Here is a 13,192-nt window from a genome sequence, read left to right as displayed (position 1 = left end):
AATTTTCTCAGTTAACAAACTTCTTGTGATCAATTCTTACAACTAGATAACTAAATTCTACAATTTCCCACATGGAACTTTGGCCTAATTTGATGTATCTATCAATTTCTTTTAAAAGTATTAACATAATCTTTTCATGCAGAGGTTTTTGGTCAAGAGGCAGAGACTCAAGTGTCATTAAGCTGAGTGCTCATCAACTAGGGATACAAATAAAAATAAATTTTATGTATCCACCTAGTGAAGTAAAAAAGTCTCAAATTTCTTTCAGCCATACCTGTATACCTAGATAATATTTTTAGTCAAAAGTATCAATATCTGATATGTATCTTTGTTTCTGAGATCTAGAATTTTCATCTGTAGGTTTCTCAGGAACTAGTGCAGCACTTTGCACATAGCAAATGATAACTGTTAATAAAGGCACGGATGTTTGTACTGAGATGATAGATGAAGAGTAGGTGTTCTTGACAATATTTGTGATAATGATGTCACCAAAGTCAGTGATGAGGCTGATAACAGTGATGGTAAGGATATTAAAGTAGCAATGCTGAAATTTCTTACTTTAATTGTATGTAGAAAAGTAGCTCTTTATACTCTACACTATAAATATATAGACAGACAATAGACACACACACATTATTTTTCTGTTTATTCTGATTACAACTTAAGACTTTCTGCAAATAAAAAATACACTATCAAAGAGAAGTTTGGAAGTACTCAAACATTAAATAAGATAATTTGTTTGCTAATGCAGTTCAATGCATCCCTTGAAATATACATGTTCTTTGCATTTATTTCGATAATCCCTTTATGTTTCAGAGCGAGTGCACATGTGCGTGTGTGTACTCTATGGGGAAAGTTAACAAACTAAAAAGATGTGTGTCATATCTGATAATTTGGACCAGATGACTGATAAGCTTTCTTCTAACATTGATGCTCTATTTTTATTTGTTTCCGCTGTTTCCTTGTTTTTGTTAAGATTACTATATTACTGCTGACTATCATATTTGACCATTAAAATGGCCACTTTTACTTAGTATATAAAACATTTGTTATTTTTGAAAATTTTAAGAGATCTGAAAAGTCTGGACGTGGTGTTGTGTGTGTTTGTGTGTGTGAACAATACTGTGTACATTATACACCCATGGACAAAAGGCCTTACAGGCAAACCTTTACAACAATCCCAGGTTGTTAGCAGATACAATTTTACAAGTTAAGGAAAAGATTCAGAAAGTTTTAGTAAGTTGTTCAAGATCACATGATCAGTAAGTAACATTACTGGTCAAATTCTGGTGTGTAGGACTGCAAATCCCATACTCTTTATGACTGACATTTTATTTTATAATAATTATAAAAACAAAAATGTTACTTAATAGACTTCACTTGTCCTTGGTTCAAAAATATGCTACTACAAGTGCTGAGTCTACAGAACACTGAAATCTTATTAAGAATACATTTTATGTAAATTAGTGTATTTTCAAAATAATGGAAATTTGCTCCTCTACTATTCATGATGACTAAATAATAATTTGGCTGTTTAGAATGATAAATATATTATAAAATATGTAACTCCCATCTTTCTCAAAAAATATACAAAAATAATTCATTCTTATTTTGTTTTTTCTTTTTCTGTTCAGATTCTTTGTCGTAGCTCTTAATTGCTGACTTTTGCTGTGATATTTCCTGTGGCATTTTCTGTGGTATTTCCTCAAAGACTTTAAAGACTACTTTTTCACTAGTGGGGCCCAGGCGCTTACCACTGTGCTGTATAGGGTAATGGTTAAGAGATCAGTTTTGGGATAAATCCATAGTTTGTTAATTCAAGTCATAGCTCTTCTTCATGCTAGCTTAGTAATAGTTTTCTAAATTTCAGCTAATTGCAAGATTGTTTGGAAAATCAGTCCCCAGTGCTTTACAAACAGTAAAATTTCATGAATGACAAACTAGTCAATACTACCTTCTTAAAAGTTTTTTATTTTATTCATTTAATAAATAAATGTACCAGGTATTCCATTTTCTCGATTTCTGACAGTAGCAAATTTTCTCACTTTAATTGCACATTTCTAATGGGCTTTGTTCCAGGAATATAACTACCAGAGCATGATGTATATGCTATATATGTATATCATATATATGTATATATGCGTATATATGTATATCATATATATATGTATATGTATGTGCGTGTGTGTATATATATATATATATATATATATATATAAAACTAAATATATTTGAGATTCCTTATGTTATGTAAATGATCAAACACTGTCAGGCAGGAGCCCAAGTTGAAACCACGAATGACAGTTGGTGACATTTTGGAGAAGCTGAGAAGCCCTTTAGAAATCTAGCTTTGTGGCATACCCTTCCTTCTTTTTTCCTAAACTGATTATAAATCTGGCCAGGGAATAACCCTTCAGCAGGAGAACTGAAGATCGAAGGTTTGAGGGTGTCGTGCTGTGGTAATGGCATGGCAATGTGCACAATAGGGGTAAAGAATTCAGGAAAGGCAGAGCTCAAAGATGTGGGGTTCATGCTGAATTTCTGTCAAAGGCCCATGTACAAAGCAGCATCGGAGCTTTTGTGATTTGAATTGGAAGCTACTGGAGCCAGGAGCCAGACTCTGTTAGCAGCTGTCTCATTTCTAGAACTGCCCTCTAATCAGACAGATTTCACCACTTACAGTTAACTTCATGAAATTATCTCTCAGCGACAAAATAGATTATAGTGAAATTTTGATCAGTCGATTTTATTCTTAGTTTCCTTACCTTCAAAAGATAGTAGTTTTCCATAAATATGACACTAAAAATAAGATGGAGTTGGGGATTTTACACAGTAAAAATAACTTTCATGAGACATTAGCCAAATGAAATGTGCAGACATTTTTTTTAGATTCTGACTTTTCCAAACTAACTGGAAAATAATAACCTGCTCCTCCTCCTTGTGAAGAAAAAAGACAAAATTGAAAACCAAAACTGATTATTGGTAAAATAAATAGGTCATTGTTGATTTTCCTGGATCTGATAATTACATTGCAGCCATTTCTAAAGTCGTTGACAGTTAGAGAAAAATACTGAAACATTCATAGAGAAAAGGTATGATGCTAGGGTTGCTTCAGGGTATATCAGGTAGGGGTACAATGGCCACTGGGACAAATAAGACAAAATGGACAAAATGTGGGTAAGTGTTACAAGTGGGAGATGGATTCATGGGCCTTTATTTCACTATTTCCCCACTTAATATATTTTTGAAAATTGTCATAATACAAAATCCCACTAATTTAAATTATAATTCATGTGAGGATATTTTTCTGACCTAAATCTGTCTGGCTTACTTGAAATTTGGCAGACATAACTTGTAAGATGTGTAGAAAGGAAATCTTAGGGATAATTAAAGAAAAATACGCATCCAAATTGAAAATGAGTTAAAAGTAAAAATGTTAATAAAATGTACTAACATTTTAAGATTTTCATTTTGTTTTCCTGTTTTCTTTTAAATATGCCATAGAATTGCTTATTGTGTTTTCCTTGATTTCATTGCTTTTAAAAACCAAATTAGTTCTCAGCTATTGGGAAATTTTACAACTGCCAAATTGCAGATAAAGTGCTGGCTTGCACTTGAATAGATATTTTGTTCCTGGAATAATTAGAGAAAACTGAACTATATTTGCTATAAGATGATTTTTGCAAGGTTTATATGTTTCAAATATGTCAAATAGGCAGTTTTGAAATTTTGATGGTAGGCAAATGGTGACAAGACAGGAAAGTCAGCTATACAGAAGCCTGAAAGTCGATGTCATGAATTTAGTCAGAGAGCTTCTTTTATGGATTGACAGAAGTACCATAGAAGAAAAAGCTAGCCAGAAGATAAGGTCAAATCCTGTTAATTGTGGTGAATTTATGGTAGACCCAGATTCCTGGAGCTCCTAAGTTATAGGATAAATAAGTACTACTACCATTGTCAAATGTGAACTTTTAAATAACATCTTTTATTTTCTAGTTATTGCAAAGCAATATGTTTATTTTCAGAGCTAGAATGATCCTACTGTACTCTAAGAGTTGCTGACCTAGCATTTCTGGGTGTTTAGCTTGAGGGCAGAATTGGCCCCAGAAACAGGTGGAGCCAGGCTCCACAGGGAATTTTTAAGAGCTCCCAGGTAATTACTATACAATTTACATGATTCACCTTCATCACAGTGATGAAAACTGTAAGCATTTCATCATGAGTTAATAGTTTACCACCACTGTACTATAGCAGTAACCATGAGTGTTTAGAGTCTGATATGTAGAAAATACAAAAATTTCCAAGATATTGATGAAAATTTCCATTATTATTATGTCAGGGAATACAGTGAACTTTTCTAGTGATAATTAACATTTTCAAAGTAAATAGTGCATTGATTTGATGTGGGAGTGATTTAAAAGCTCTGGTGTTTCTGGTATTAAAAGCTTCTGGTGTTTCTGAGAATAAATTTTGATAACACTAAGCTTTTATTTATATATTTTTTAGAAAATTGGAGTTTTAATTGAAGACCTTGTCACTTTTTTCAAATGAGAAAGGTTTTAAACTCTTGAGATAGGCATGTGCACAATACAGTCTTGCAGCTATATATACAGTAAGTACTTCTGCAGAGAAGAGCATAGAGGCAGCAGAGTTCTGTAGGTATTAGTGATTTAAAAGAGAAGCCTTTTTGTATTTGTGCGTAAATGAAACAAGATTGACAAAATCTTTCTAAAATAATGCTCAAAATACTCATGTGGATAAAATTATAAGGCAAATTTTACAGGAATCTAGCCAAACTTTTTGATAGCTTATGTCACCAACAGTAATTTTTTATGCTTTCACACATAACCAAGTGTAGTTGTAAACTTATCTCCGATTTGAATCTTATTTCCACTCTGTTAGTTTGAGCGCATGTGCTTTCCACTGTGCTGTGTTGGGGAATAAAACGCAAGCTGAGCAAACAGGGGTGGCTTCTTACAAAATTTTGAACAGAGCAGCCAACCAGCTGAGAGTGTAATATAGTCATCAAAATAAAGCATAGAATAGAAAAAAAGAAGTGTAGATTTTGCAAAAGAAGTAACAGGCATGTTGAGCTTCAGCCTGAGATCTAAAAGGAATTTATCATATTTTTCCATTCATTTTTCTGCCCAGACACCTTCTGTGTAAAACTATTTCTTTTGTGATGGAGTTTTTTTTCGTGGACCAAAAAAGCCTTAACATTTTAGTACGCTGGCACTGTTTTTAATGTAAGCTCTAGAATCACCACTCCCCAAAGAGGCCTGGGGCTCTCCTTTGCCCTACTAAATTTGAACTCTTCTGCCCTAAAAGTTTTAATCACATGAGAACTTTTCTTCTGCCATGACCTTTTAGCCATTTTAATGTTCACTACTCACCATCATCCAGGAAGTGGTTGGATTGTTTTCCTTCCCAGTTCCTCAGTTAGAGGATGAGTTTAGTTTTCCCCTCTCAGATCAGCAAGACACTGCATTGGAATGCTCTGAGAAGGATTTTCTTCTGAGAGCCAAAGACAAAAACAGAGGTGAAACTCTTCTTAGTTTGCATACATTAATTCTCTTTTTTACAGTACTGAGTCTTGAACCTAGGACTTTCCCACAGAGCCACATCCCCAGGCTTATTTTTATTATTTTACTTTTAAGACAGGGTCTTGCTAAGTCACTAAATTGCTCAGCTGGCCTCAGATTTACAAGCTTTTTGTCTCAGCCTCCTAGAGTGCTGGGATTACAGCCCTGGGCCAACACATTGGGCTTCCACTGATTTGGTCATTTTTATCCTGATCACGAAATAACAGTAATCATGCCTATATTTATTTTATTATCCTCATTTAAAGTTACTAATTTCCAAGTTGGTGAGCCATTACACAACTATTACTAGTTAGTCTATTATTTCATTATTTCAATGGCGTGAAAATTAAATGTCACTAAATGGTTCAGATATTGTTACGAAAAATTATTCATTCCCTCATTAAAAACGGAAAGGCTAACTCAATTCAAGACTATGGATATGGCTATAGGAACCATTGCAATGGAGTTTTTTAGTAGAAGAAAAGGATTAAGACCAATTCCCAATACAACAAAGAAAAGTGTGAAGTTATAGAACATTAAATTCTTGTGTATTTGTATGCTAAAGAACTGTACAAACTTACAGGCACGCGCCCATCTTGGTACAGTGTGCTGCACTCCTGGTAACCCCTGTGCCCTGTACTGTTTAACATAATGACACTCTTGGAGGGGCTGTGGGTCGGTATTGACCATCCTACAGTCTGGCTGTGCTCATGCTCAGGAGTTTTGTTACGCCTTCCAAAGCACTCTGTCATCGCTTATTGATTTGTCTTTAGGATGGTTGGATTAAGTCAAGGGACAAAGGCTTAAGAGTTGGATGAATTAAACCAAAAGAAAATGTGTTTCACAGGGTTTGATGTAGAATACGAAAAAATAGTTATTAAAACTTAGTCATATGGGGCTGGGGATTTAGGTCAGTGGTTCCGGCGCCTGCCTCGCAAGCATAAGGTCCTGAGTTCAATCCCTGGTACCAAAAAAAAACACACTTAGTCGTGTGAAAACTTACACCATGCAAACCTTCCTCACAAGTGGAATCCTTCTTCTCTATATTGACTGGACATGATATAAAAATTAAGATATAAAATAAACTGGTTTTTCTACAAAGAAGAGTAGATAGACACAATGCTTTATGTCACTCTGACTTTGCTTGCTTCTAGTGGGCAAATGAACTAATACAAAATTTTAAATTTCGGATAAGCTTTCTATCAATATTATCTAAGTTAAAATTTTTCTCTGTATACTTTAAGAAGGCATTTAAGTGATATTTTAAAAGTCAAAATTATAGATTTCCTGAAAACACAGGTTAGAATATCCCGGAACATTGCCCATAAAGACTTGCATTGAACAATGGGTTTAAACAACTAAGATATCAATAATCTGCATAGAAAGATATACCCCAAGTGCCTGGTTGTTGGTTCAGAATCAATTGGATTGGTAAATTTAATGCCTTTTTATGAGTACAATAAAGATAAGCTGTAACTTCAATAAACACAAATATAGTTACCTTTTTAACTCCCAACATTTAACTGTTACTCATATATCATACAATAAAATCATCTAACATTTTGAATTAATAAAGTCTCTTCTAGAATAAAATGTATGAAAAATAAAAGGCTCAGAAATTGTTTCATGTATAAAAATAGATTATTTGTAGAGGTAGGGACATTTTGCATGTTTCCTTTTATCTTGGTGGGTTCTCTTTTCCTCCTTTTATGGCTTCTTGTACCACATAGACTTTTTGGAAAATTGATTTTTTAGCAAAAGTTAAAAATAGTATCTTTAGCGTCTATTATGTTTAAGAAGGGAAATAATCACTTAAAATGGTGCTTCCCCTAAGAAACTACTTGGTGTTTAAAGTCTACTGTTATACTTGAGAGCAAAGTGCTTTTAAAATCTAAATGCATATCTTCAGAGAAAGAGAAGGAACTTGAAGTTAAGGTGGAGAGAATGCTTTATCTCTGCTTGTAAAGCAAGAAACAGAAGAATGGTAGCTAAATATGCTAAAAGACATAATCAGACCAGATATATGAGGTCAAATCTAGTTGTTAAAATAATAGGATGGCCTGGCCATTACCTTGATGTATCAGAATGCAGATCAATGTGAAAGGTTAGTTTTTAAAAAGAAGACATAATCATGATTTTCTTACACAAACACAAAATATCCACATGCTAAACATTCTGTTTAACTTCCAGTTAAGTAAAATGGTACACAGTAAGATTGCAATGGTCCAAAGAGAATTCAAATAACCAGTTTTTTTTTGTTTTTTGTTTTTTGAGACAGGGTCTCTCTCTACGTAGTTCAGACTGGCCCCAACTGTGTACTGTAGGCTGGCCTCCCTCTCTCTGGGGTCCTCCTGTCTCAGCCTCCTGAATGCTGGGATTATAGGTGTGGACCACCACACCCAGCTTCCAAATAACCACATTGTAGATAGTTGTGTTAGATTTCCATTTCTCTGACAAAATATCTGAGAATAACAAGTTCTAGGAAGCAGGATTTATTTTGGTTCATGGTTGCAGGGCTTTTGGTCCATGATCCACTGGGTTTAGTTTTTTCTGGGCCTGCAGTGAGGGAGAATGTCATAGTCAAAGGGCATAGTGGAGCTCACCTACCTTGTGGCCACGCCCCTGGGAGTGACATGCCTCATCAAATTAGGCCCACCTCCTATCAGACCCATTGAGCTAGCACTCTGAAGTGGATCAGTCCATTGATGAGGTCAGAGCCCTCTCTATCCAACCACTTCCCCAAACCAGCAGTTGACCATCTAGTCCTTTAGATAAGGTCTTTGGGGGGCATTTTAGTTTCCAACCACAACAGTGACAGATGAATTAGACAGAGAGCTTGGTGAATAGATTAGATAGGTAGATAGATAGAGAGATAGATAGAGAGATAGAGAGATAGAGACATTCTGCAAGTGAATGCAAAATAAGTCTGCTTACTAGACAAAAATCATTGCATTATACCATAGCCCTCATGAACACATGACCCAGTGTGGTAGACAACCTCTTACAAAAAAACAAATTAATAAAAGAAATAAAATCAGTCAACTTTAAGTCCCTATTAAATCTGTCAGATTTTCTCTACATTGTATCTTTGGCCATTCCCAACACTGTGTAAGAAAAGACTTACTGCTTTGAAATAAATTAAAACAATTAAAGACAATGTGGCAACAAGGGAGTTTATATGTAATTCTTAAAATTTCTGAGGGAGAAGATGGGATTACAAACATATTAGTTTAGTAATAAACTAATAATCTAATAATACATAGGAAATCAGGCCACTATGCAAGTGTTCTTGATTCTGCATGCTATAAAATCTTATTACACATACTTATAATTTATATTTGGTATGAAAATGTAACATCCTTGTCGTGCAACTTTTTCTAATAAAAGCTGTTTCTAATTTAAATTTTCAATTCCCCATATTAATGAAGAGTTAAATTATAGTTAAAATAGTATACTCCCTGGTTAAATAGGGCAAGATTCAACACTTCACTCTCCCACCTTCTGCCTGTTTCTACTCTCACTACTCTCATCTCAGGATTATTACAACAAATTACAAACTTAAACTACTGGCAATGTGCAAAAGAGCATATTCTACGGCTTTATTTACTTGACAAGATGCAAAAATATAAAATTAATGGCTGTATCATTAACAGTTATGGTCTGAACACTTTCAATTTGCAGATAATAATTTGTGAAGAGTCCTAAAGACAAGAAAAAAAATCAGTTTTTGTCTTTTTTTTTTTTTTATCTGAAAAAGCTCCTGCATAAATGCATTTGGTTTGTTTTGGATATCAGTAAATGCAGTGGCTTACATTGAAATGAGCATGTCTTTTCATGGTATACTTGAGAGATTTAGGCAGAAAATTAAAGAAAGTTGAATTTTACTTTATTTAATGACTTTCCAAAATGATTAAAGAAAGAGTAAGTTATGCTTTACTGCATAGTGTAGTTGCTATAATAAGGTTTTGCTGTAATTTATTTTGGCACTTAGTAAAGGTATGCTCACATCTGCATTATAATAGAAAATTTTAAAGATACATTTGAAAACAAATAGCCCAAACACCAATAATGCAAAAACTGAAAACAAACTTTTCTCACTTTTGGGGTGCATTTTAAAAATAGATTGAATTTGTTGCCTCTAACTCAGGATATTTTAAAAAGATCTAATCCCCTGAAATTGTTATATTGTATGTAAATGATTAAAACAATTCACTGCATGTATCTGGTTTGGTAGACATATAAATTTGTTTTCATGACTTCTAGGAAATATTTTAACAAAGATCATTTACAAGACTAAGCAATTTGGTATTCAGGAATTATTTAAAGTAATGATACTTTATCTGGGTGTCATCATTTTCTTTTACTGGACAAAGAACTGGACTGGGATCACCAGCTTATTTTTGCAGGCCAAAAAATCAGTGTAGCTTTGTGTGTACTATTATGTATATCCCTGTGTTCATTCCCAAAACTCAGCATGTCACAAGCAGCCTACACTGTTTGCAGAGGAACCACCACAGGATGTTAGTAAACTTGATTTGAGGTGTAAAATATGAGTCAGAAGTTTAAAAATGTGTATGTTTATATTCACACAATAAGTAATTTGATTTCATGTGGTTCTGAATTTTTGAAAGTTATCCTCATAAATTATTTTTAAAAATTTTAATCCATATATTGTTAAGTCCCACAAAGTTTTTATTCAATGAAATGTTTTAAAAATGATTTGTTATCCATTGTATTTTTTATAATAAACACAAGTTGATTTCTGCTCTGGATGAGTTCTTCCTATAAAGTTAAAATTTGGGTGGATTCTGCATGGAAACCTAATGTACAATTAAAGATAAGTACAAAATGAAAGAAAGATGTCACTATAAAGGTCTTTGGATGAGTACTTCCAGATCTGTGAGAAGGTAATTTACCACGAGCAAGTAATTTTTAAAAGTTTCATAACATTTCAATTATTGGGGAGCCATAACTTTTAGTTTGACAAGATAGGCAGTAAATGTTTAGGAATGTTTAGAATGTAAATTGAAAACTATCCCTGAACCATATCAAGTTGATATTTTTCTAATGAAACTATTATTAGAATAATCTGAAAAAAATCCCTGGATTTAAAACCTCATCTATCTCATCTAAAGGAGGAGGAAAAAAATTAGAAAAAGAGAAGAGAGTCACAAAGTGAAAAGAATCAAACTACCACCAGGAAAAATCCAAATGGTTACCATAAAGTATTTAACCACCACAACCTTATGATTCTTAGTCTGTATTAAATGCTATCACCATTTATTTTTTTAAATACCCTTTTTAAAATTGTATACCCTTTAGATCATGGTCATTACTTTTATGACCTGAATTCCATGTGTCAGGAATATCAACCAATTGGCACCTATCTTTTTTTAAAGATAGTTTTAAAAACAAATGACTATGATATTGTAATACTTTGTTCTCTCTCTCCTCCTCTTTCTATTTTTTTTTTATTTTTGTTTCTGCTCTTGGCTGGTTGGTGATTTGTTTGCTTCTCCTGGTTCCTGTTGATCAGTGGTGTTTGGCCAGTTTGTATTTTTCCAGACATCGCTCCACGATGTTGTTGAGGTGTATGATGGGCCAACTCAGCAATCTCCTCTGTTATCTTCCCTCTCAGGATCCCACTCAGGTATCCTTTCATAGATCTGCCATGCATCAGTTATTGATTAAAGCCTGACTTACTAGTATTGTAGAGAAAGTTGAGATTTATGTCATCAATACTGGAAGTAAAGTAAACTGAAAATAGACTTTCTTTTTTTGAAGAAGAGAAGCACAATTTACCAGTAACTCAGAAGCTAGAGAAAAACATAACTGACTATGTTCTGGGATTGTAATCAAGTAAATATAATATTTAATCACAATCTGGGGTATTTAATGTGATATAAAATATTTAAGGATGGATTCTTTGAAGGATGAGACAGTGTATATGAGTATGTAATTGAAACCTTCTGGTAAAAAGATTGCAATTAAACGAAACCCAAAGAAAATATATCGTTAGCTGCAGGATATATTAAAGTAATTTGATGGAACATAGATTGCCATTGTCAAATGAGACTGTTAGATAATATAATTTGTTAGGATTACTGAATGAAAATTATTTATGATATCTTAGTGTTTGTTTTGTTGAGTAGGAGAATCACTTCCACTGAGTTCAGGTAATCAGATCACAATTCGATTTACTTCAGTTGGACCAATAACAGCTAAGGGATTTCACTTTGTTTACCAAGGTAAGTGGCCCCGTAGTCTAGCAGCACACTAAGGAATGATATCAGTTTCCATGCTTTGTTCAGTTATTGAACAACGCAAACCTCATTACCGTAGAGGAGGGATACAAGTTCTGTGTCCTTCCTCCCCGTCGCTAGAACATTGTTGCTTTAACCAAAGTAAAAAATGATATATTGCTTCCATCATCGTCAATGTAGATGAATTTTCTTCCTTTCCAACATACTGTTTTCAAAACATCTGTGTTTTTCTGACAATTCTTCACTCTGTATTTTCTATTTTCCTCATAGTCTAGCACTCTAAATTAAAACTGTACCGATTCTTATTTTGATATATTTATATATCCCAAAGAAATCATTGCTTCATTCTAAAATTGTACTTTCTTATTATCTCAGGAGAATTGAAACTTCCCTCATAGTTATTAAAGATTTTGCACAATTAGAAGTTTATTTTGCTTTTTATAGTTTGTCACATTATTATTCAGTAAGAGCAATTGTTTGAACTATTTTATTTGAATTATGTAATCATATGGCAGTTCTTCTCAAATGTACCTTGAATTTTATACTCAAGAAATGTATAAACCTTTGTGATTTTATATTCTTATTAAACTTCCTTACTCCTTTGATCAGTTCCATGCAATATTACACTGTTTTCTTTTCAGTAGCACTTTCCCCTATAAACAATTTATGCTATTATGAATTTTAAAAGGCACTGTAAATTTTTTCTTACACTTACTCAAATCTCATAAAAGAAATTCATCAATTTGGAATTCATTGTATCTTTTTTTGGCTGTTGTCAATCTCTTTAATCACATTTGTATGAGTTTTAAAAAGAAAAAACATCCTGTTATCATTCTATTTAACTAAATTGAAAAGGCACAATTGAAGAACATACAAAATTTAAAAAGTAATTTCAAATTTGATATTTTATGATTAGTAAAAATAAAAATTTTATTGTTGTTAATCTGTCTTATACTTTACTTTGAATGTAATTATTGTCATCAGTAACAAACATGTTTTGAAAACTAAGTTTGTAAATATGCTATGAAATAAATTGTTTACTTTCTTCAAATTATGTTGTTAAGGTCTAAATACTGAAAAAAAATGTAAAATTATTTTATATACCCTGACACATATGATTTTAACATAGTATCTCAAGTTCTAAAAAATTGAATATTGATCCCATAGTGGCAATATCTAACTAAAATTACTTTGTGTATTAGTAAGATTTTGGTAAAAAATATAGAAAAATTAATTGATATTGTTTATAGATTTAAAAGTAAAACATTTCTATTAAAAAATCTTGATGACAATGGCAGTAATCTTTTAAAATTGTATTTTGGTTTGTATGAGATTTAAAACTTTTAG

At 32.8% G+C, this 13,192-nt stretch overlaps 1 protein-coding gene across 6 annotated transcripts in view; it reads left to right on the top strand.

Annotated features, from left to right (window-relative positions):
• The window catches only part of Csmd3 (CUB and Sushi multiple domains 3), a 1,141,260-nt gene that overhangs the window by 971,019 nt on the left and 157,049 nt on the right, over nucleotides 1–13,192 (top strand). For 4 of the 6 annotated variants that reach the window (XM_087190703.1, XM_087190702.1, XM_087190706.1 and 1 more), the window contains 2 exons: nucleotides 11,119–11,232; nucleotides 11,735–11,830. The exons of the other annotated variants lie outside the window; for them this stretch is intronic. In XM_087190703.1, the coding sequence (XP_087046829.1) occupies nucleotides 11,119–11,232; nucleotides 11,735–11,830 (210 nt within the window). The remainder of the gene's footprint in view (nucleotides 1–11,118; nucleotides 11,233–11,734; nucleotides 11,831–13,192) is intronic. 6 annotated transcript variants of the gene reach the window in all.

This window comes from Heterocephalus glaber, unplaced genomic scaffold (genome assembly GCF_053883595.1).
Source record: "Heterocephalus glaber isolate CG9 unplaced genomic scaffold, H.glaber_assembly_v1.0 deba00001555, whole genome shotgun sequence".
NCBI classification, from domain to species: Eukaryota; Metazoa; Chordata; class Mammalia; order Rodentia; family Bathyergidae; genus Heterocephalus; species Heterocephalus glaber.
Note: the sequence above shows the minus strand (reverse complement) of the source record. Positions and strands in the feature narration are given on the sequence as shown.